This window comes from Lytechinus pictus, chromosome 3 (genome assembly GCF_037042905.1).
Source record: "Lytechinus pictus isolate F3 Inbred chromosome 3, Lp3.0, whole genome shotgun sequence".
Lineage (NCBI taxonomy): Eukaryota > Metazoa > Echinodermata > Echinoidea > Temnopleuroida > Toxopneustidae > Lytechinus > Lytechinus pictus.
Genome location: NC_087247.1, coordinates 50,044,781 through 50,067,375, shown reverse-complemented (window position 1 = coordinate 50,067,375; position 22,595 = coordinate 50,044,781). Strand labels below are relative to the sequence as shown.

Here is a 22,595-nt window from a genome sequence, read left to right as displayed (position 1 = left end):
TCACCCTGAAGCAATTAAATTTGTAGGCTCTAATTATGTATGAAACATCGAAAATGACCTTAAGATTATTTTTGTTCATATTTGAAATCATTTTAAGTTATCGGTTTCAACGGCGAATAACCATCCAGTAAATGGATTCAACAATGGCCACTATTTTTTTTTTTTAGAAAGTCAGAAACAGAAAAATAAGAAAGCAATTTATCATTTGTTTAAGGACCTAGGGTTTTTTTAATTTAGGCCTTAAATTAAAGACTTCCACACGTTAATAGATCTACCTTCTTCTATTTTTCCCCACAAGAAAAAAAATCCTCTCCATTTGTCTTTTTTTTTTAAATCTGTCTTTAACCTCCCTTTTTTTCCCTTGGCCTGCCCTGGGATAAACTGAAAAATTCGCTGTTTCAGAAGAAATTTTTAAACATTTTTTTTTTTTGTAGGTAGGACAAAAAAGAAACAGCATTTCTACTAGAAAGCATTACCTTAATATATTCTTTATTAGCATTATTATCACAGACATTGCTCTAAATATCCGTTCTCTTCTAAGAGCCATTTGGGCATGCATGAGCACAAAGTACGCCATTCTTAACAATGAACTTGACATTGAAAAACCCTGTACAATATCAACTTGACGCTCCCCCATGACCAGCATCAAAATTTTAACCCTATTTGACGCTCCAGTAAAAAGTTGACGCTAGGAGCGTCAACTTTTTATGAACTACGCTGCAGCGTCAAATATCAAATTTGACGCTGCAAGTGAGAATTTGACGCTTTGGGAATTGACGCTGACGCTGTACCTTTATGAAATGGGCCCATCTGTCCAGGGGGGGAGGGGCATTCCATTAAGTACACTAGTGGTTTTAATTCAAATGTACAATTAATAAGCTACTTTCATTGCATCTGATTGGCTGATAAAATTTACCAGAGAGAACTTTTGATAAAACACTTTGTGACACACCCTAAAAGGAAGTCAATATCTATGGTAGATATGAAATGAGAGAATATAACACAGGATTGTAATCAGGGCCCTGTGACACAAATGTTACAATATATTATAAGGGGGGGTATGAATGATTGCACCAGCCATAGTAAATGCAACCAATCATTAAAAAATGTTTGTTTTTTCAACATTCAAAGTTTAAATAACTACATAAGTTCTATGGGCAAGTTGCCTGCAAAATGTGTCTAAGATTCGTTCAAGAGCACTTGTAAATTGCTTCAAACAACATACAAACTGTTATTTGTAATAACCAGATTATAACCGATTAGAAATTATATTTAATGATGATCTCCACTTTGATTTAATTGATCATCATAACATTCCCAGCATATTGGATGCTGTTTCATGAAATACTACCTTTACATAAACGTATGTCAGTAGAGAAAGAAAAAAGGGGATGACTTTAAACTTGGCAGCTCAGAAGACAATAGCAATACACTCTAATAACAAAAGCAATTACAGCTAAAAGCATATTGATTTATTTTCAAACTGCAAATTGATTTCTGTCAATAATACTTAACTAAAATTGATTTACATACAAACACAGGTACTTTGTTCAAGTTGTCCACTAATAAGCAGGAATTTTAGTATGGAAATATTAATTTGCTTTTCTCTGATATAAGGTGGATGTTTTTTTAATGTATTTGTTGGTATTAGTTGACAACTTGTAAAAAAGTTTTGTTTCCTGTTGAATGATGATAACATAGAAAGAGAGATACATATCTACAACGTAATTTAACAATTAGGAAAATAACCAGCGTTATATTTGTGTCTTGGATTCTGTTGTAAGTGATCCGTTGATCCCGTCCCTTCCCTCTCCAGCACCTTTTCCTTTAATCCGATCTAAGGTCCCAGGACACTCCTTGCACCTGGTAGCCTGTTCGTGTATTGAAAATGGTACAGTAAAAACAACAATTTTACACTGCCCTTCAGCATGGTCAGGGACAAATATTTATATAAGAGAATTTTTTGTAAATGCTACCTTTAAAATCATGTAGGTAATAGACTTCAGATAATATCTTGATTAAATGTAACATATAGTTGACAATTTATCTGTACACAAAGTGAAATGAACTCTACATAATCACATATCATGGACAAGGTGCAAGTATCTGGTAACACATCGAGACAAAATGCTTCGTCCAACATTAAACTGAGCTCCTATGGTATTTCACAAGTGCAGGGCTTTGATCTGCTTCCTCCACTGATAAATGCGAAAGTCTACAAACCTTGTTCCTGCCAACAGACAAAAAATGTTTCGAAAAAGGTTCATCCAACATTTCACTCAGCAGTGTGGACACTCTAATTCAAGGAACACAAACTGACGTCAAACACCCAATGACCACATCTTGTTCATTCCTTGGACGTTGGTCACATGAATATGTGTCACAGTAATCAATACTGGTGGCTGTTGAAACACTATACTATCCATGCCCAATGAATTCCAAGTATGGTGGGGCTAAATCATTCCCTATTGATAGCCCCTTGTTTTCTTTTGGTTGGTTGGTAATCGTATATCCCATTAATGTTCTTGTCTTGTTTAGCCCCTTAGGACATACTTTTGAATATTGTTATCATGTAATGATAACCCGATGGAACACATCCATACCAAGTTGAGACATTTCTTTCTGAATATTCACTAAATGAAGAACCTTGAAGGGACCAGGACACACGCAAGGGTAGACAAGATTCTACTCTCCTTGAGCTTTGTTCATTTCTTTCCATTATTCATTGATCATTTCATCTTTTTGTAGCTGTCGTACTGCAAGGTATTTCTCAGGCTCCATTTCCATGCCCCCTTTTTGATAGCTCCACTTTTAATCTTGAAGAAAGGATTTTAATTGTCATATTTGTTTCATAAAAATATCTCAACTGCATGGATATGAATGAGATTGCTTGTGGAAGGGGATCAGATCCAAATGGCATGTCTGTTTTAGTTTCAAGATCTACTAGTCTTCATCATACAGCCAGGTCAATGCACTGCATTTTTACAATAGAAACAAAACAAAACAAAAATGGTAATTTCTCATTTCACTGTCTCAAACTATTCCCATATTATAGAATAAAGTTGACAAAAAATAAATCATGCAATGATTTTTATGAAGGTCAAAGCATAATGGCATCACAAAAGAGAAAAGGGAATTTCCCATCAAGGAGAAAACATCAAAAATTGTAAAATTACAATCAAAAATTGTAAAATTTTAACATAAAACATTGTAAAATTACAATTACAATCAAATCATTAATGTTATATTTTTGTATTTCTCCCTTTCATTTGGTGTCTGACCAGTATTCATTATTGATGCTTACCTTTTTTTTCTACGTATATCTTGTTTACTTATGTAACTTATGATTAGATATGATGTCCTTCTTTCAGATTCTGTCTGACCTTTCTATTTCTCTCTTTCTGTCTTTCTCCCTCCTTCTCTCTCTATCTCCCTGTTGCTCTTTCCAACTCTCTTGTCTATTATGATCGCCATCATGTCACTTTCCTTTTTTTTTTGTTACACATAATTCTTATATTTGTAATCTGCAATTTATTGTTTACTTGTGGGTCTTTTTTTTCTCCTTCTTTCCCTCTTTCCTTTATTTTTGCTACATCCCCCTCTCTATTCTCACCTTTCCACATGTTTACTCTTGCCATTCTTGCTCCTCACCTGCTCTTTTAAAAAAAAAACTAAATCTGTCTTATTACATGCATCTGCTCATTCTATTTCTTTTATACTATTATTGCATTTTAAACATAATGTATTTTTTTTTCTTCTTTAATGGTCACTGCAGGTTATGTATTTATTTAATTCTCTGTTATGTATTTAAAAAAATGTAAACTCACATTGTTAGTCTTCGGACTTTTTGATGAGTATTGTTTAATAAAACCGAATTGAATTTGAATTTGAATTTACAATAAAGGGTAACATGGATTTTAATAGCATTTCATTGAGAGATAAACATGACATGGAACGATAAAAATATCAAGATTTCTGTCTTTTCTTCAAAAGTATATTTCACGATAAGTTAAACAAATAACCACCATTTTTTCTTACTATTGATTCAAGTTTACAAACCTCAATGATATCAAAGACAATTGCAATTGACAAGCAGGTGACAAGATCCTGTACAAAAGATAATGTGGAAATTGGCAAGCATGGCAGGCTGTATCATACAGTAATGGAAGGAGAAAGAGTGAAGGTAGTAAAGAGATATTTCAAAATGACTTAATAAGATTTGTAGCGGTATTTCAAAGCAGGCCAATCAATTCATCAATTCCTATAAGCCCATTAAGCCTCAAATAAAGGTAACAGCATTTTAGTGACATCATTTTCTCTGAACATCCCGATGTCTGGTTACATTATGCAGATGCTGAACTGGAGGCAAACTTGGCGCACCTATTTTGGGCACAAAAGGAATCCAAGTGCAGAGGAATCAGACTTTTATCCTATCATGCCAAACTGATTTTGATTTGATAAAGATGTGGCTATGAACTGGTGGGTGGATGTAATAAGCCATGCTGTCACAATCCTTTCCGTTTTCCCGCTATTCATCCATCTCAACGACCAGCAAACTGTCTTAATCTAATAGACTGAAGCAATATGACCATGAGAGAAAGATGGGAAGAGAGAAGGGACAGAGGGGAAGAGAAGAAGAGGAACATGTAAATTGTAGAGAGATAAAGAAAGAGGAAAGTATAGATGCCAGGGCCCATTTTGAATGATATAAGGTGTATAAATGGATCAAAATGAGGAAAGGAGGACAAGACCAGAATGACACACGGAAAACTGAATACAGCGACGCCTCAATGGAGCAGGCGAACAAACGAGAGAGAAAGAGAGAGAGAGAGAGAGTAGGAGGAAGGGAAAAGGCAGGGGAAGAAAATGAGGGGAAGAAAAAGCCAGATAGAAAGAGAAAAGGGGGAGAAGAACAAGGGTGGTAGGTCTGTAGTTTGGAAATGGAAAAAGAGACATTAAGGGCTATATCGAATGAAAAATAAAGAATCTTATTCACCGCCCTGGTTTTTGGCAGAAATGTGAAAGAAACCAATGTTACTTTATGAGCTACAGTACTGTACTGTTTATGCTGTACATAAGCACAGATAATGTCCAAGCTACATTACAAACACAAAATCTAACAGCCAAATTTACAAAACAAAGGTAGCGTAGAATAATCTGGAAGCAAGCTTTAGCCAGAGTGACAAGGATGTACTTCAGCAAGACCCTAAAACAAAACAAACAAAACCCTCTAGTGAAGAAAAGATAATAACATTATACACAACAGAGGGAAAGAAAGAGAGAGGAAGATAGGTGGAAGGAGAGGGAAAGAGGGAGAGAGAAAAGGGGAGGTGGAGGGAGATCATGGGCATGAATGAATGGAGGAAAATAATCAGGAAGCAATAAAGAAATGTAAAAGCAATGGAAATACAAAAGTAGATGGGACTGTATACTTGGAAACCAAATCTTTCATATGACGTGGCAGCAGAATAGACAGTATTGTACTGTCGCAATGGTAAACTTCTGTCATCAAAACCTAATATTGTACAAATGTCAATGCAAGAAGGGTGTTACTCCATCTGTATTACGATGACTCTATATTGATTTGTCTCTCAGCTGATGATTATGACCTCTTGAATTTTTTTTTTTTTGCAAGGTGGCATCAAAATCCAAGAAGTGGAATCAATCAAAGGAGCAGTTGCGTACATTATAGGTACGTGGACCCACGTTCTTTCTTTAACTCCCCCCTAAATCCTAGAGTAAAATGCATGTTCATTTGAGTTTATTTCTTAACTAGTTCTTTACTCCCACATACATTACATAGAATGAATTAAGAATGAATATTGGTCAACAATTTCACATATTGAAACTTCCATCAATGAGTATTCAATTTCAATGAAAGGTTCTCATGCATTGAATTGAATATGATAAATGTCTATCAAATTTAGTTTTTATCATTAGGAATATGGGTATGGGGAGGGTAGGATTATGGAAGATATGGATCGATTGCTGGGAATACATGTAAAAATCGAAAGAAAAAGAGGGCAAGCTATGACAAAGATATGAAGAAAAACATACTTTATATAAGAGAAAGAGAAGGAAAGAGATGTGAAAGAGAATATCAAAGGGGTTATGAAGCAATATTGAATGGATAATATTCAAAATAATAAAAAATGAATAAATAATGAAATCATAAAAGAACTGAAGGAAGCAAGAGAGAGGGGGCAAGGGGAACAAGAAAGACAAAGAGAGAGAGAGAGAGAGAGTCAAGAAGAAAATAGGACGTGGAATAAAAGGGGTAATAAAGAAATGCCTGATAAAGATTTTTAAAAAAATACAATGTAAGGGTTAGGGTTAGAGTAGACTGCATATATCATAAAAGTAGAGTGGCAGCAAAAGAGATGAAGAAATGGAAAAGAGACAAACAAGACAGTGAGATATACAGGAGGGTAAAGAATAGAGAAATCCTGCACTGGCCATGAGAGATTTGAAGTTGGTGTCATCTAAATCTAATCTGTCTACCTCTTGAGACAATTCTGATGAATATGGTTTAGATGAGAGTCAAGAAAGCGTGTGGAATTTCAATATAATGCCTGATAAACTTGCTATACAAGCGACCATAAGGAGGGGGGGGGGGGGGCTTCAGCACTAAATGCACTCAATGGTAAAGTGCGCACACTTGCACATTAGATTTATCTGCCCTTTTATTCTAAAGGTGAGTAAAGAAAAACTTTAAGATTCTTTAGGAGTACCAAATCTAATAGGGTTGGTCCATGGAAGTAATTCAATAACTATACATAGTACATACCTTCAAAAGTCTAGAGCTACATGTATGTTCAAGTAAGCATTGCATAATATCTAAAGAGAAAATAATGTGAGGATTTAATGTGATAGAACATCAACTGTGTGCATGACGGCACAATATTTACAAGAGCAAAACAAAATTAATCATGCATCACTGCATAGATCCTTTCATGTAAATAAAATGTTAACATCTACTACAGATGCAGACTTCTGACTGGGATTAGGGATTTAGTGAGGGGGGAGGGGTGGAGTAGGAGTGAACCAAAGTTATATGTAGATAGATAAAGAAAAGGGATTCTTGAAGAGAGATTTATTGCCCCATTTGCAAACAGACATAAAAAAAATTGTAAAAGAATACAAATTCAGTACATGTTCACTATATACATCCTGTAGTATGATAACATTTTCTTTGATCACCTTATCTCTTTTCGAGATTAAACTTGGTAGGTAGTCCAATAGGTACATATATACAGTATAATACCACCAGTTTGAGAAGGTGGTCAAAGGTAACAGATAAAGAAATCAGCTGGAAATGACAGGCTGACTAAATAGAGTAAATTAATTTTCAATTGGATACTTTAGTATAGCACAATCTATACGAAAATATATGAATGAATAACAAATACGGATAATAGAAATATATATTTTTTTCACCAAAAATTAAATTAATAAAGAATAAGTAGATAATATCAAATTCAGTCAACAATAAGGGTAAAGATCAAAGGGGGTTGCATTATATATGCATGATTTTTAACAGATAATCCATCCATATCATTACAAAGCATGTCCTTGAATTTGTATTGTCTGGCCAGTACGCTTATAGCAATCAAGTAAAAGTGTTTTGATCACTTTACAGAAGGAAATTGTATTACTTCATCAATTATTAACCCTATTGATTTATTCATAAGCCAGTTAGCCCATGATAAACTTTTCTCAAATGACATTCCCATTTTTCATTACGATGAGCACTAACACTTTCGATTGAAGATGTTGCATTAGCTTTCATGTGGTACTTAAATTCTATGAAAGAAAGACAAGGTGACTGGAATAGTACGCCAGTGATCGTATTTCAAAATTGTTTGTGGTATTGTCTGATTTTGGCAAATTGATTATTCTTTGGGCTACTGTCAAATAACAATAAACTCTTTGTAACTCTACAGTGTATGTGATGAAAATAATCACAAATGCTCATGTCAGTAAATTTGAAAACAACCTTGATTATCTATTCTAAACTTCCTTTTTACTGTGACAAGTGAGAAAAGATTTATTGAAATAAGATGCAATGTACAATCCATTTGATCTATTTCTCCAAGTAGAAATGATATTCAAGTTTTCTAGGAACACTTGGTGGATTTTCTTTCTAATGTATTCTTGAAAGTCATTAAAATGATATGTAAAGATTAGGTAGATCCCTTGATTTGAATTCAGCTTTGAACACTAAAGCTCATGTAAAATACATGGATTCCAGGATGCCTTTTTATTTATTTTCTTGTTTGTCTTTCTCACTATCATCTAAAATGGATAATTACATGATCTTATCAAACACCCCATGGCTATGTATGACATACAATGACTAATAAATAGTTATGCATTAAGATACATTTTCTACCCCAATTAATACTGCTTTCATCTCTCTCATCACCAATAACTTCCCTCCACTTTCAACTTTGTTGATCAAAATTAATTCTTTGATAATGCACTAATGGAGCGTAGAATTATCTTAATATAATTTGCCTTAAAAGCCAAATAACTGACTCATTTCAATGCGGAACATGACATAATGTGTCATTCAAATAGTAGGACATCAATAATAGATAGGCTTTTAAGACTGCGGTGTACAGTGTTATGACACATTCAAAAGTAATTAATAAAATGCTACTTCAATATCATTAGCACTTTTTTTCAATATAAGAAAACAACTAATATCAACCATCAATATTTATAGAAATAATTATAAAATATGCAGTAATCTAAATATCAAAAGAAAGTCTTAATCATGTAGACATCTTTTTTAAAATAAAAAATGCAAGTATTGTCTTATGCGACAATAAAGTTCTCAAAGGAAAAAAATTATTTGAATTACTAAAAATGTCCTTATGATTGTCAATATCATATTCACCACATTCAAGGAAATACTCAATCATACATGCTTCATGCACATATATTATCATCAAAGGGAATCTAATCCAACTAAATATTTCTTTTAGAGTAAAAGAAAATAATCAAAGAAGTAGATATCAAACTTATTGGAACAAAATCTGACTACAACAACATTATCAATTTATAATACTATTTAAGTTGTCATTAGTAAATACATCTGAGGCTTTCATATTTGCCATATACATGAACATTTAGGTCAAATCATTAAATGGCATCTCTCTTCATTCGCTCTTTCAAATCAATTTGCTCATTTTAACAGGCAGGTACTTTCAAGTCAAATTCTTGATGAATATTTTACTCTAAACATACTTCCCACCCTTTTCTCACCCTCCCTCCCTTTTTGTCTCTTTTCCTTTCTTGTATTTTCCTTCTCTCTCTCTTACCCACACTCATATACACAATCTCTCTCTCCCTTCACAATATTCTAATTATATGTAGACCTTGAACTAATATCAAGCAGCAATTGCCTATCTACACTTAAGTGCATTGTTCACATGTGTTGCAAACCAAATCAAAGTCCATGTGCTCCCAATTAAAATGGGTGCATGCTGCCTATATCATTCACACATATCCCAAATAACCAGAATCTAACCTTAACCAGCAAACATGGTAAACCGATACTATGACTTTAATACATGTAAAATTAGTAATTACATTCCCCAATTACTGGCTGTTTCCCCGCTGGCCAAACATCCATAATGTAGTGGGGATAAAAGACATGAGTATTTCTAGCTCAGTAGTGTTAGTTTGACAATGTCTAGGGATCCTGTATATCTCTGTAGTCTACACATTCCATTATATCATATGATTAGAAAAAAAGTCCTGGGTAAAAGGAGCCCTTCATCTCTCTTAGTTAGATCAATTTATACTGCTGTTGAACTGTTCTTTATCAAGAAACTTATTGCTTGACTTCATGATTAGGATCCATTTCATCATCTTACAAACATTAAAAACGTACATGAATAATGTCCCTAAACACAAAAACAAAAATAGAAAAAAATTGAATTAAAAAAAGGAGAGATTTAGGAAATGAAGCAATGAATGACTCACCAGATCCACCAGTGTCTTTGCCAGTCCTGTTATCATCTTCCTCATTATTATTAGATGGGACTTTGATGGGTGGGAGGGGCTGACTCATTTGAAGAGCGCCCTCACTTCTTGACCTTCCATGGGGACCTGCACTAGATGATGTCTGAGGAGGTGGTGATCTGGGTGTGGTCTGGCCCTTTTCTGCCTCACCTGATGGTGTACAAAAGAGAAAATGTCACTCTTTGCAATAAAAGTTAATGCTGGCTCTACATGTAGGAGATATTACTGCCATCAACATGTAGTAAAAAAAGAATTTTCCAAAATTAAATTTTTTTTCTAACCCCCCCAACAAATTAATTATTCACAATAAACTGTCTACAAGAAAGGCTTACAACACTCCTAAATATGATTTTATTATTTACAAATATTTAACACCTCCTAATTGCAATATATACACATAATTTTTTTCTCCAAATATCTTAGAGATTAAGCTTACACAGTGAATGATAAAGGGTAATTCACCTTAAACACTTTTGTCTTCAATAAAGGCAAACATGTCACTAAGCCCTAGATAATGACTTCAGTGTCTTGTGATAAGGTACTTTTATGCCAAATATCAAGAATATATTATAACAAATCATGCACAAAAAAGTTAAGAAAACAAATTATCAAATATATGTTGGACAAATGTCATATAAGATATACAAATATGCATGTGGTCTCGAGATTACAGAGAATGGACTGTAACGCAAAATCCTCACTGGAGCATGTTACTACAAATAAACTTGGCTTGGGGAAAGTGCTACTGGCATCTATACATGGACCTTCACTAAATATCTATCCTTTGTAATATTATACTGACTGACTTCTGATCAGACAAGTTCAACAGCAAATACAGAAACAAATTAATATCTTTATTTCTCTGACAAGCACTATATCAAATGAAACCCTATCATGCTACATTCAAGAAATAGGTCATCAATTCAAGTAATGAAATTCATGGAATCTGAACTGATCGCATCCAATCCAATGCACTACTGATCCTGAATGGTAGATATTCCATCAGTGCTAAAGAACAACAATAAGAAATAACACTGCTCCCATCGATATCGGTAATAATCTAACAATCACACATATATGGAATCCTTTTAATTTGATTAAACAATTCTTGGAGTGATGAGACGGGGATGCGACATGGTTGGAATATCCCAAGGGATTGAGAGGAACACATCGATGGAAATAGGAAGGAAGGGGGGAAACGGGAGTAGGAGATGCAAATATGAAGAGGGAACTTGGTATGGATTGACAAGTAGAACACTTGGTTGAAACACAAACACAAATATATGCACTTCATCTCATTTGGACTACTCATCATTCCATTTACCTTTGCAAAGAAGAGTTGATGAGATATATTACAATGCAGTCAGGTGGAAAGGTGTAAGGTACACAGAGGTAGAGAGAGAAATGAGTGTGTTATTGTGGGTGCAAAAGAACAAAAAAAAATCTGAAAGTAGCAAAGAGGAAGAAGAACAATGAAGATAGATAGAGAGAGAAGAAAAAGAGTCAGAGGAGAATAAGTACAAGGAGTGAGAGATTGGCTGAAGAAACATATTGAAACTAGAAAGAACAGGAATAGGGAGAGGAAGGGAGAAAAGAAAGTTTTTTATTGGGGGGGGGGGCCTAAAACAGAGAAAAATGGAAGAGAGGAATGATACAAAACAAGAGGGTGGATAAATGGCAACATGGAGATAAGAGTACAAATACTTATAGAAGAAAGAAAGAGAAGAAAAATGTAACAAAGGATGATCCTCATTGAAAAAAACCCTCTATCTGTTGGCATCATGAATCTCCTTCATGATACGAAATAACCAATTAAAAGATGTTTATGTCTTTTATTGCTTGAGTGTAACAGCAAATGAAAGACTAAGGACAGACTCGTATGACATTTAAAATTACAGCCAAGTGAAGTCTGACAAACACATTTTTTTTTCAGATAACAAAACCAAAAATATTATTTTGAGAAAAATGCAGCCCCAAAATAAAACTCAATCCAAGTATGAGTGAAATTTACTGAAGCCGAATGCACAATGAAAATTAGCCTATCACACCCTTCAGTCCCCAGGCAATCTTTGATATTTGACACCAACTTCTTCAGCTCACAATTTCCGGTTCTTTCTTGATCATGAAAAATTGACTCGATAAATATTTCGCAGCCAATATCATGGGCTTTGCATAGTGTTGAGTTATTAATGAACTCAATTGTTATAGCAATGAACAGGCCTGCAGTGAGCTTGGCTTTAAATGATGTCACCTTACTATCAGAGCAATTAGGTTAGTCCTTTAAACAGTTAAATGGATCAACCAAAATGGGCCACTGCCTAATTCATATAAAATGCATTGTATGAGGATAAAATGTTGAATAAATGGCATGCAATGCATTATACATGTACATTCTTTATATTTCACATATACTGATGTCATCTGTATCACACTTATACATGTTTATGTATCTATTAAATGAATGTGTTTTCACTGTGTATGAAAAATAGCGATACTCTAGAACTAGAGATCCAGCTAATACTTGGGCCATATTTGATTAAAAGTGATCTGATTCCAATCAATTATCTGTCACTCTGACACTGATCTCAAATACTTTCTCATACATGATCGAGGTCAATCTATAAGTTTAATGTATTGGTATCAATTAAAAAAAAACTTCATTTGTCTAAAATACTGGTATTAATAATTTCCTCTAATGATGTGCAATCCAGCCATAGTTATGATTGAAAGTAAGATTAAGTTTACAGTTACATGTAGTTTATTCTTCAAGAAGTGGGAGTCTGACTGAATGACAACAAACCTATGACTAGGATTGTACCAAAACTCACTTTAAGTTTGAAATGTTCCATTCAATCTATGTATTACACAAATACTAATAATTTAATCTATGAAATCAAATAGCTAAAAGTTGTTAAACCTCGATCATTATCATTGCCATATATTCATTATTTTCATAAAATTTATCTGAAGTTCAGGTCAGGTGTACACAAGCCTAAAACCAATTTTATCACACTAGCAAGTTTACTAAATCAAGTTGATAATTAAGGGAGCAATATTCTTATCACCAGAGTGATTCCAAACTATTTACTGATGCCATTAAATAATGCACAAGCAATGAAAGACTGCAATGAACTAAAAACTAACTTGGTATTCATTGTAATCTATCACACAGTTTAATACTGAAATTTACATAACTGAAATGATTCAAGTTACCCTCATTTTGTCTGGGTGAATTGCACCTATAAGTATAGTGTTAGTAACGTCTCCAGGCTTGAACACCACCTTTCAAAAAGTGGGCGTATTTTTCTCATGTTTGTTGCTTGTTTTTTATTGTATAATCCTTTGTGACGTGTTCTCTTTAAGATACAATTAGGTGTTGAGTGGATAAGAGCAGGCTGTATACTGTTTCCTTGCTTATGAGTTATGCCTAATTGAGAGTAAATGCACATTCTATATAATTCTTTATTTTTTCAATGCCAATCAACCTTCTTTCAGTTAAGCTGCCTGCATGGGCAATTTACAAAAATGAATAACTATTCAATACCTAATTTTCTTTCATCCAAATCCACCCAAACGACAAAAAATCAAACAGACCTTGTTAAAATTGTGATGTTTTTAAAATTCTAATCAATGTTAACAATACCTTTCAGATGTACTTTATTATTTAACATGTAGTTCATACAGTATAAATGCATGTCAAAAACCAATAGAGGTACTATCATCACTTCTGCCCCTCAAACAAGTTTCTGCTACAACAGACAGGTACAATCCAACTAACAGTGTCAATGTGAAGCAATCAAATTCATGCCTCAGACAAAAATATGTGTGTTTGACATTTAGCTGTGTAGAGTATGCTCTTCCACTATGCCCTAAAGATAAAGTTTGCCATTCGCAGGGAGACCGATGATTAAATTTTCCTAATGCAACATCAATTCTATCTATGGCACTGAGTGGACAAATGGTGATGTTTACATTTTTAATTTCTTATCTGTTTTGCTCTGCTGCATTTAAAGATATTGCTTTTTCATCTGGAGGCTTTGTCAGATTTATTGAATTTGTCAATATTAAAAGGACATCGCCAGAGGGAACATGGCCAGGGGAACAATGAAAAGGGAGGACAAAGAAGCTGAGAGAAATGATATCGGGAAGTATGATGAAGGGGAAATAGGTGGCAGACAGGCAGGATTAGCATCAGGATGGGAGGAGGAAGAGTAGAAGAATGGGAAGAAGGAAAAGATGGAGAAAGGGGAGAAGAGAACACTATGAGTATAAATGTGTGATTGGTAGAAGATGGGATGAGGACATCCCCTGAGGGAAAACAGCCTTCGGAACAATACAAAGAAATGGAAACAGAACGTGAAGGGAGTTGAGAAGAACACAGAGTGTGATGAAGGGGAATAGATGGTAGACAGGTAGGATTTAGAATGAGGGTGGGAGGAAGAAGAGTAGAAAAAAAGGGAGGATGGAGAAAGAGGAACGGTAAGCAGTGAGAGGGTGAAAATGGGAATGTGTTAAAAAAGGAGAAAGGGGTAAAAAAAACAGAGTAGAGGATGAAATGGGGTGGAAGGAGTTTAGAATAGAAGGAAAAGGGTAGGTAGAGTGACATAGAAAGATGAGAGAAGGAAAGAGAAAAGGAGGGAAAGGAAAGATAATTGGGACATAGGAAAGGATGAATGAGGAAGAGTCGGATGAGTACAGTATCAGGTGAGAAAGAAAGAAGGAAAGTACAAGTAGGTGAAGGAAGACGAATGATCAGGCAACTTCTAAAATGTGAGATGAGATGTTAGAGAAAGAGTAGATGAAAGAAGTTGAAAACAGAAGAGAATAAATAACAAGAACATCTTAATTTCCAAGTAATGTATCATACAAATCTGATTACAATTTATGAGACAGAAAATATTTCAATACTGCACTTGCTCCTAACAACACAAACATTTTCTAATAACAACCTACACACTTGAACTATAACACACTCTTGAACGAAATCCATTCACGAAAGCATACAACCATAATAAACGGGAAAAAAAACTTACTTGAGGAGTTGGGCCTTGATGGTCGAAGATTCGGCACAGGAGGATGTGTAGACGGTCTTGCTATTGTCACATACGATCTAACACTGCTATTGGCTGCATTCACCAGACGATCATTGCTTAGCAGAGCTTTGGTTGCAGCTCTGTTAACAGATAACACAATGAAAGAGAAAGGATTTAGTAAACTTTAGATCTATTGCATTTTTTAAAGATCATGTTTGACAGGATTACAAGTCAAATCTGCACTGATGCTCAAATAGTCACCAAGCATTTTCTCTTCACAGAATGTACATGGAATTCTACTTTTTCATCAATTCAATTTTTCTAAATGTCTGTGAAGAGATTGAAACATCTAGTGATGATAGAGATTGCAACTTGGAAATCTCCCCACAGCCTGCACATCAACTTTTGATCACATTGTAATCTTAATATAATTCTATACAGACTTGAATGTAATGCATTGAAACACATAACATAAAAAGCTCTATAATCAATTTCCTTAATCTGAGAAAGCCATTAGGGGCATTTTAAACATGACTGAACATTTTGTCTTGTCTTATGCCTGAAATAACTTAGATTAAGGTCTGAAGAAAATATGTATCATACTAAAATCAAATCATGTGCAACTGATTATCTAAAGTACCGTAACAGTGCAACTATAATGATAGACATGACGTCTTTGATTTGGAGTGAGTGCCATAAGCGTCAGATTTAGTTAAAATCCTGTAACTATAGAAAAAAAATTTATCCTTATAACTACCTAAAATTTTTAGTTTTCTGCATATCGACATAAATACCACACTTGTTAATTTCCAATGTTCCTGAATTACACTAATTTACTAAACCTTATCTAAAAAAAAAAACTTGTCAATACTCACGAAACAATGTTTTGACCAATCAGGAGTCTGTTCACGTCAAGCTCAAGGAGACGGGGTGTGGTCATGAAGTTTAACCTCCCTGTTAGTCCTCCCCCTACAGTGCCTGTCCCTTCTCCTCCTTGGGTAGGTATTGAGGTGTTCATGGACCACATGGGTTGGGGAACCTCCCCTACCATCTGTACAGCAGACCCTTTGAGGGATGCCCCTCCATTGGGGATATGGCCTGAGGGGGTGTATAGACGATGGGCATCGCCTCCTCCTGGGGTACCAGATGAAGTCTGAAACGAATCAAAGCGGGCGTTGTAATTTTGTATATTCTTGAACGGGATAATTAACATTAATTGATTATACATTAAGTGTTCAACTCCATTAAAATTGATTTATTATGAACTAGTATCATGTGTTTTTATGCTTTTCTACTCATATTTAGAGAAGACAGGGGGGGGGGGCTTAAACTGGCTTTCTAGTCCACAATTAAGGGAAAAACAGTTTTACATACAAAAATATCTCATCCATGTTTGATTTTACTTACATTTTTATTGCAGCTGATTCAATAATAAGTTAGGATAGACATGAGTTCTAAGAAGACTGTTACTATGGTTAACAGTACATCATTTAATGACATTTTAAGCACTTAGCTCAAGTACTTAATGTTTGTTGAATATGAAATATCAGATTCATCAGCTAGAGCATGTGCAATCTCACGTACATGGTACAAAGTGCAGCTTCTCATTAGTAACCAAATCATTTCACGAAAATTATCATCTCCTCCAGCACATAAAAAACAAGTACGTTCTCAATGACAGTGTCAAGGACAATTTACAGTCCCATCCCCACCTAATCAAGCAAAGCAGTGAATATTTAATCCTACATGAATAGAAATGTATGGCATAACAGCAATATGCATAACACAGATGATAAGTAGTAGTAGAAGTTGTTGTAGAAGTAATAGTAGTTGAAATAGTAGTAGTACTTGTAGTGGTAGTTAGTGGATTAGACATACCTCAAGTGAGAAAAGAAGATTCATACATTCTTATTATCATCAAAAATAAAATCTCCATCGAAAATGATGCAGTGAGTCTGATGGTCATAACAATTATCAATTTTCGAGATTCCATAGTCATACAAAATTTGTTTATAGAAATCTTGATGAATGATGATTGGTAATGTTTGTTTGAATACATACTCTTGTGCCTGGTCTGTAGCCTGCCTTGGTTCCTTGGTTGGCAGGGGTAGGAGCAGGAACAACTGTAAACGGGGTTCCTTTCCTTTCCTCTGGTGTTATGGGTCTTAATAAACGCTTGGGTGGTTGATAGCTGGACAGTTTGCTTTGATAATGGGGCTGGAATCCTCTGGGCAACCCCCCAATAAAAGAATATGAGAGAGTAATAAGTAAGAATTCAAATCTATGGTCAAATCACCCCACACCTATACACACACCCCCATACAGGCTTTCTCTTCCAATCATTGTTGCCCTATATACATTTCAGAATCCTGCATACACATATTAAATATCTCAATCCAATGGAATTTGTCTTTTGTTAAAAGAAATAAAACTATCTGCTTATTCACATTTAAATGGAATTTAATGATGGAAGTCTATTAAGCAATTTAAAAGTGTGATTAAAGTAATGGAGATGAATCAGAATGCATAAAACTACAATATCCTTGACAGATTTACATAAAATGCCAAGATACAAACAGAACACCTGAAGAAGTATGGATTGTGTCACCCAGATTCTTACTGAATCCTTTCGCTCCACTTAATTATTCAAGGTAATCTGGTTGATGGCTTTCATCAAATATTAAGTGGCCTCTAAGAAATAAATTCAGATGACTTTTACAAGGATTACAAAAGTATGTAGGTGATCTTCTTGCAATTAGGCCAGCCGATCAAATTGTAAATAGATTATGATACGAACAATAAATAAATAATCAAATAAATAATGCATGTGTAAAAACCAAAGCGCACTACCTCTGCAGGATCTACAGACACGTTGAAATAATCAACCTACTTCTATTTCATTTCATTCCTTTATCATTTTATTTCCACTCATTCTTATCTTAACTATTATACATTTTCATAACTATTATACATTTCCTTGTCAGGTAGTGTGATATCTACTAAGAAATTAATCTTTTGATTGCTATGGGAATTTCTTCTAAAAGCTAAAAGATTGGTTCATGAATTATTAAATTACACTAAGCAGATCTTGTTTTGATTCTGTAATAGACATCAAGAAATTCTTATTTTAATGTATATTTGTAAACTAGATGCAATCAAAATATTTTCTACACTTTATGATAAAAAGAATGAAAAGAAAAAAAAAACATACATGAGATAAAAGAAAGGATGGGGTACAGTTTACAAGATGAGTGGTTCAAGAAGAAATTTTAGAACGAGACAACTTGAATGGAATGCATTGAAACACATAACATAATGTAGCCCCAAACATTGCTAATCATTGATTGATTTTGGATGTCCTTTAATGGAATCACAAACATCATTTTTCAAACACACTTTAAAATTAAAAATTCAATATATATTGATCAAATTACATGTAGAGCAAAAGGAAAATGGACAGGATTCTGCAAGATTGAGTCTATTTCCAAGATTTATTTCAGACTACATTGTTTTGATTCAAATGTCATTGAGTAAAACTGGCATTTGTAGTATTAGACTTACCTTCCCTTCCATGATAGTATAGGTTTGATCATGAAGATACCAGACTCTTGTTCTAGATGAGTTAAAGTGTCCATGAGAAGATGAGCCAAACGATTTCTTTCTGCTGTCAAATTATCCATCTCTTCACCCCATCTCTGTGCTCTCTATATAGAATACAAACATTTGAATGCAAATCAGCCTTCAATGATGCCCATGGGTGGTGTACTAATAAGTTAAATCAGATCTGAGTCAAGACTAAACAAGTTTTGAGCCCTTTTCCAATATTCATGACAAATATAATTTTATGAAGAATTCATAAAAATTCAGGTCATACTTATAATTTCATTTATTTCTTCTCATTTCATTGCAAAATTAACATGTGAACGCTTTTCGCTGGAGACTATTTGTGAATGAGTTGACAACAGGCATTCCATTAAAAAGGTTATCTTAGTTAGGGCTTAAAAAATACTATGATAATATCAACCCATCACTTTTTACAACCTGGAGGAAGTAAAAAATATATATCTATATTGAAAAAGTAAACTTCTTCTAGTTTCATGAAGCTAATACTGGACATGGACCCTCATTTTATAAAGATGTTTGGATGCTTTTCTTCTTCAAAATAATAAGCGCCATCTACCTAAAAATAATCTATTCCGAGGCACACAGTTATCATTATCATTACTACCCCTGCTTTATCTTGAGCTGCCTTCAAGCGCTTAAGAATGCTGTACTTAAAAAGAGTAGATTGATAGAGATGCCATCTCTCATATTTGAATATATGCATGGTTATCCTATATCAGCATTCATAGGTTAACTTATCAGGTAGCAGAATATGCACTGTGAAATATATCAAGGGAAGGTTAATTCACTGGTTGTAATATGACATACATGTCCAGTACATGTAAAAAGAAGGCTCATTTGATATTTTTGACAATGTCTTACCTTGCTTTGGAGCGTTTCCATCCTCTCTAAGAGTGTGTAGACTTCTTGATCTATTGAGTTGCTATGTCTTACATCATCTATAGAACAATTATCAAAATAAAGAGAAACATTAAAATTTACTACCAATTGTAATTAACATATTCCTAAAAATATTTAATGTATCAAAAGCAGAATTGGGTTAAACAATATTAAAAATCTTTTTTGTTTTCTAGCATTGGTAACTCTAATCCTATTTTTTTCTCCTCCATTATTCTTCATTCAATCAGCATTCAGCTCATAAATATACATTTCATAACTTTACATTATTAAACATGTATAGAATTTAAATCTTGCCCATCACTTTAAATGATGTTTGATTTCTTCATTCTACAGGAAGGTAATATGTTAACATCCATTTCTTATTTAGTAAATGGATTTTCAAAAGATAATTCGATTATGATTAATGAAAAGATATATGAAGTAATTACAGTGCATTTATATGCAAACTTATAATAGATTCCAATCTCACTTCCATCTCGTTATCATACATGCTTTTTCATTCAAATTGATTGTCACATACACAATGATTTCAAAAGTGGTGAAGGGAATTACGGTAAGACATAATAAAATACTGAATCATTTTTCTAATTATACAGAGGATGGCTGATTTGTACTAGATTTTTTAAGTAAGAAATTCTAGGAGGATAAGGCTTGGTACATGAATGGTAAAAAAAGTCATGGTCAATGAGTTACCTTCAATTTTTTTCATCTCTGTATGATGTGAGTATTTCCGAACAATATGAACAAGCCTCTTTGCAGGCAGAACGGTGTACTGTTCCATTGCTCTTACTGCTTCATTATACTGCTCTGCTGACACCTGTTTGGAAAAATGATAACAATCTTTATTATCATCAATCTTAATGGTCATGATGGGGTGTCCTGACTATCATTCCAGTGCAACAACTAAATATATTATATGCTGTATTTCTGCTCAAAGTCTACAAGTATTGCAATTTTTACCAGATAATCTGCTACAATAATGAATAGTGAATGAATAAAATATTTTTTTGCAAAGTATCTTCACTCTTATTCTTATCTGCATTACACTCTTGAATTTAAAGTGTGGATGTGTATGAAAAACTACTTATTATTTTTTTTTCTTTTTGAATAAATATTTGTTAAATTCTGTTGCTCCCGGATAGAAAAAGAAAAATGCCATATATTTTTTCTCCAAAATGAATAACAATACAAACAACAAAAAAGCATTTTTCGCAACTTCTATCTTCTGCTCCTTTCATCAAAACCCAGCTACAACTTTGGTACAGGGTCAATAATGGGAATTATATTTCAGTATCATCCAACATGCAAATCAAGCATTGCAATAGTGATATACAAATTTGGGGAGATTTACCAAAATAAAAGCCAGGTTTAAATTAACTTAAATTATCTATGGAGTGTAAGGGGGGGGGAGATAGGTTTTAAGATTGACTAAAGAGTGAAACTATTGCATGACTTGTTTCCTTCTGTCAAAAACCACCCCCTTGCATGTTTAAATTCCTCAAAATGAATTCAATTACCATACGACTTACCTTCTGTGCACTGATCCCCCTCTTAAGTGCTCTCTGATTCCTCTCCGAATCTGACCTGGAGAATATAATGGTAGGCTCCACCTGGAGATCTCTGTTAGCTGTTGCTGTGGAGACCCTGGATGGTGAAGACATCGCTTTGCTTCCTCCTAAAGCTTGAAGTTCCTGCTGCAGATCCTGTATAGTGTTCTGCATCTCCATCATCATCACGGTGTTGTTACTGCACACAAAAGTAATCACATGGGAATGTTGATAAAAAAAGTACTTTACAAGGCATCCTATCTCATTTTGGAATTGTCTGTAAAAAAGTTAAACTGGAATGGGAGTTGCACTTGACATCCCAGTATATTGACATCAGTATATTAATTCAAAACTCAGCTAAAAATATATCAATGTATTTTATAAACATAAATTTCAAATACAATCAAACTAAATTAAGATAATAGAACTTACTTGAGTTTGTCTTCATAGTCCATCTGCTGTTTACTTGCCTCTTGTTTCCTAAAATTTCAAGGAGATAACAAAATTGACTTTCAAATTCAAATATCCTTACAGAAACATGTACATTCCAAACATCAAGAGACTAGCAAAATATGAATAAATACTGATCTATCTAAATTGGACTATTGTGTCATTACTGTACATGTTCAAAATTTCAAGGTAGTTGTTGTTGTTACAAATTTTGTAATGGGACAACTGCAGAAATGTTCACTTTCTGACATACAGGTTCAGAGTGTATTTACAAAATGAATAAAAAAGCAATATAATAATTGTGAAAAAGACAATGAACTTCCAATTTTGAAGCAAAACTATGAGATATGTATACAACACGCTTTTGGGCAATTTCATAAAATATGTATGTCCGACCTAATATTTGTGGGACTTTCATGAAATTTTCTGTCTCTGATTTCTGCTTCTTTTGACAGTCTGTAATGCTCTCACATGATCATGTTTTTTAAGTGAAGTTGGATGTACAAAAAGGTTGATCATTTTACAGAATTGCCCATTTGCAGAGTGAGTTAAGTAGTATGTACTCACAGTCTATCATAATTTTCTTGTATCCCCTTGATTCTCTCACTGGATTGAAAGGTCATATCGGTCATTTCCCTATCAAGACCTTCCTGGACACCTTCTTGTATAGCTTCAGCTGCTGACTGCAGTTGGAACCCGAGACCTCCCATTCTTGACTTGCCAGTATCTGCTCTAGATACCATTAAAGATGATATTGCTGCTTCCTAAAAGAATGGTAGGTATATAAGAGGATTGAGAAGGGTTATCAGTGGTGAGGTACAATATTGATTTGGGTGTGACTAATTCAAATCAGAGTGCTTTATTTGTACATCTCATCAAAACATACAGAAGGTATTGTCAAATGAATAAAAAGAACTTATACACTGTAAAATATAAACGAACAATAATAAATAACATAAAAACCGAATATACAAAAAATTTATACAAAAGAATTATACAGGATGTATCT

The 22,595-nt window shown here is 33.9% G+C and overlaps 1 protein-coding gene across 23 annotated transcripts in view; it reads right to left on the bottom strand.

Moving 5' to 3' along the window:
• Positions 1-430: 430 nt before the first annotated feature.
• The window catches only part of LOC129255520 (trichohyalin-like), a 62,013-nt gene continuing 39,848 nt past the window's right edge, over positions 431-22,595 (bottom strand). For 5 of the 23 annotated variants that reach the window (XM_064097289.1, XM_064097290.1, XM_064097283.1 and 2 more), the window contains 11 exons: positions 22,154-22,350; positions 21,569-21,616; positions 21,119-21,335; positions 20,283-20,406; positions 19,551-19,627; positions 18,627-18,769; positions 17,127-17,292; positions 15,941-16,218; positions 15,066-15,205; positions 9,994-10,182; positions 475-1,871 (listed from right to left, as the gene is read on the bottom strand). In XM_064097289.1, coding sequence (XP_063953359.1) covers positions 1,828-1,871; positions 9,994-10,182; positions 15,066-15,205; positions 15,941-16,218; positions 17,127-17,292; positions 18,627-18,769; positions 19,551-19,627; positions 20,283-20,406; positions 21,119-21,335; positions 21,569-21,616; positions 22,154-22,350 — 1,623 coding nt within the window. In that variant the 3' untranslated portion in view covers positions 475-1,827. Of the gene's footprint in view, positions 2,975-9,993; positions 10,183-15,065; positions 15,206-15,940; positions 16,219-17,126; positions 17,293-18,626; positions 18,770-19,550; positions 19,628-20,282; positions 20,407-21,118; positions 21,336-21,568; positions 21,617-22,153; positions 22,351-22,595 lie in introns of all 23 variants that reach the window. The other 18 variants (XM_064097281.1, XM_064097274.1, XM_064097268.1 and 15 more) reach the window with 8 other exon arrangements.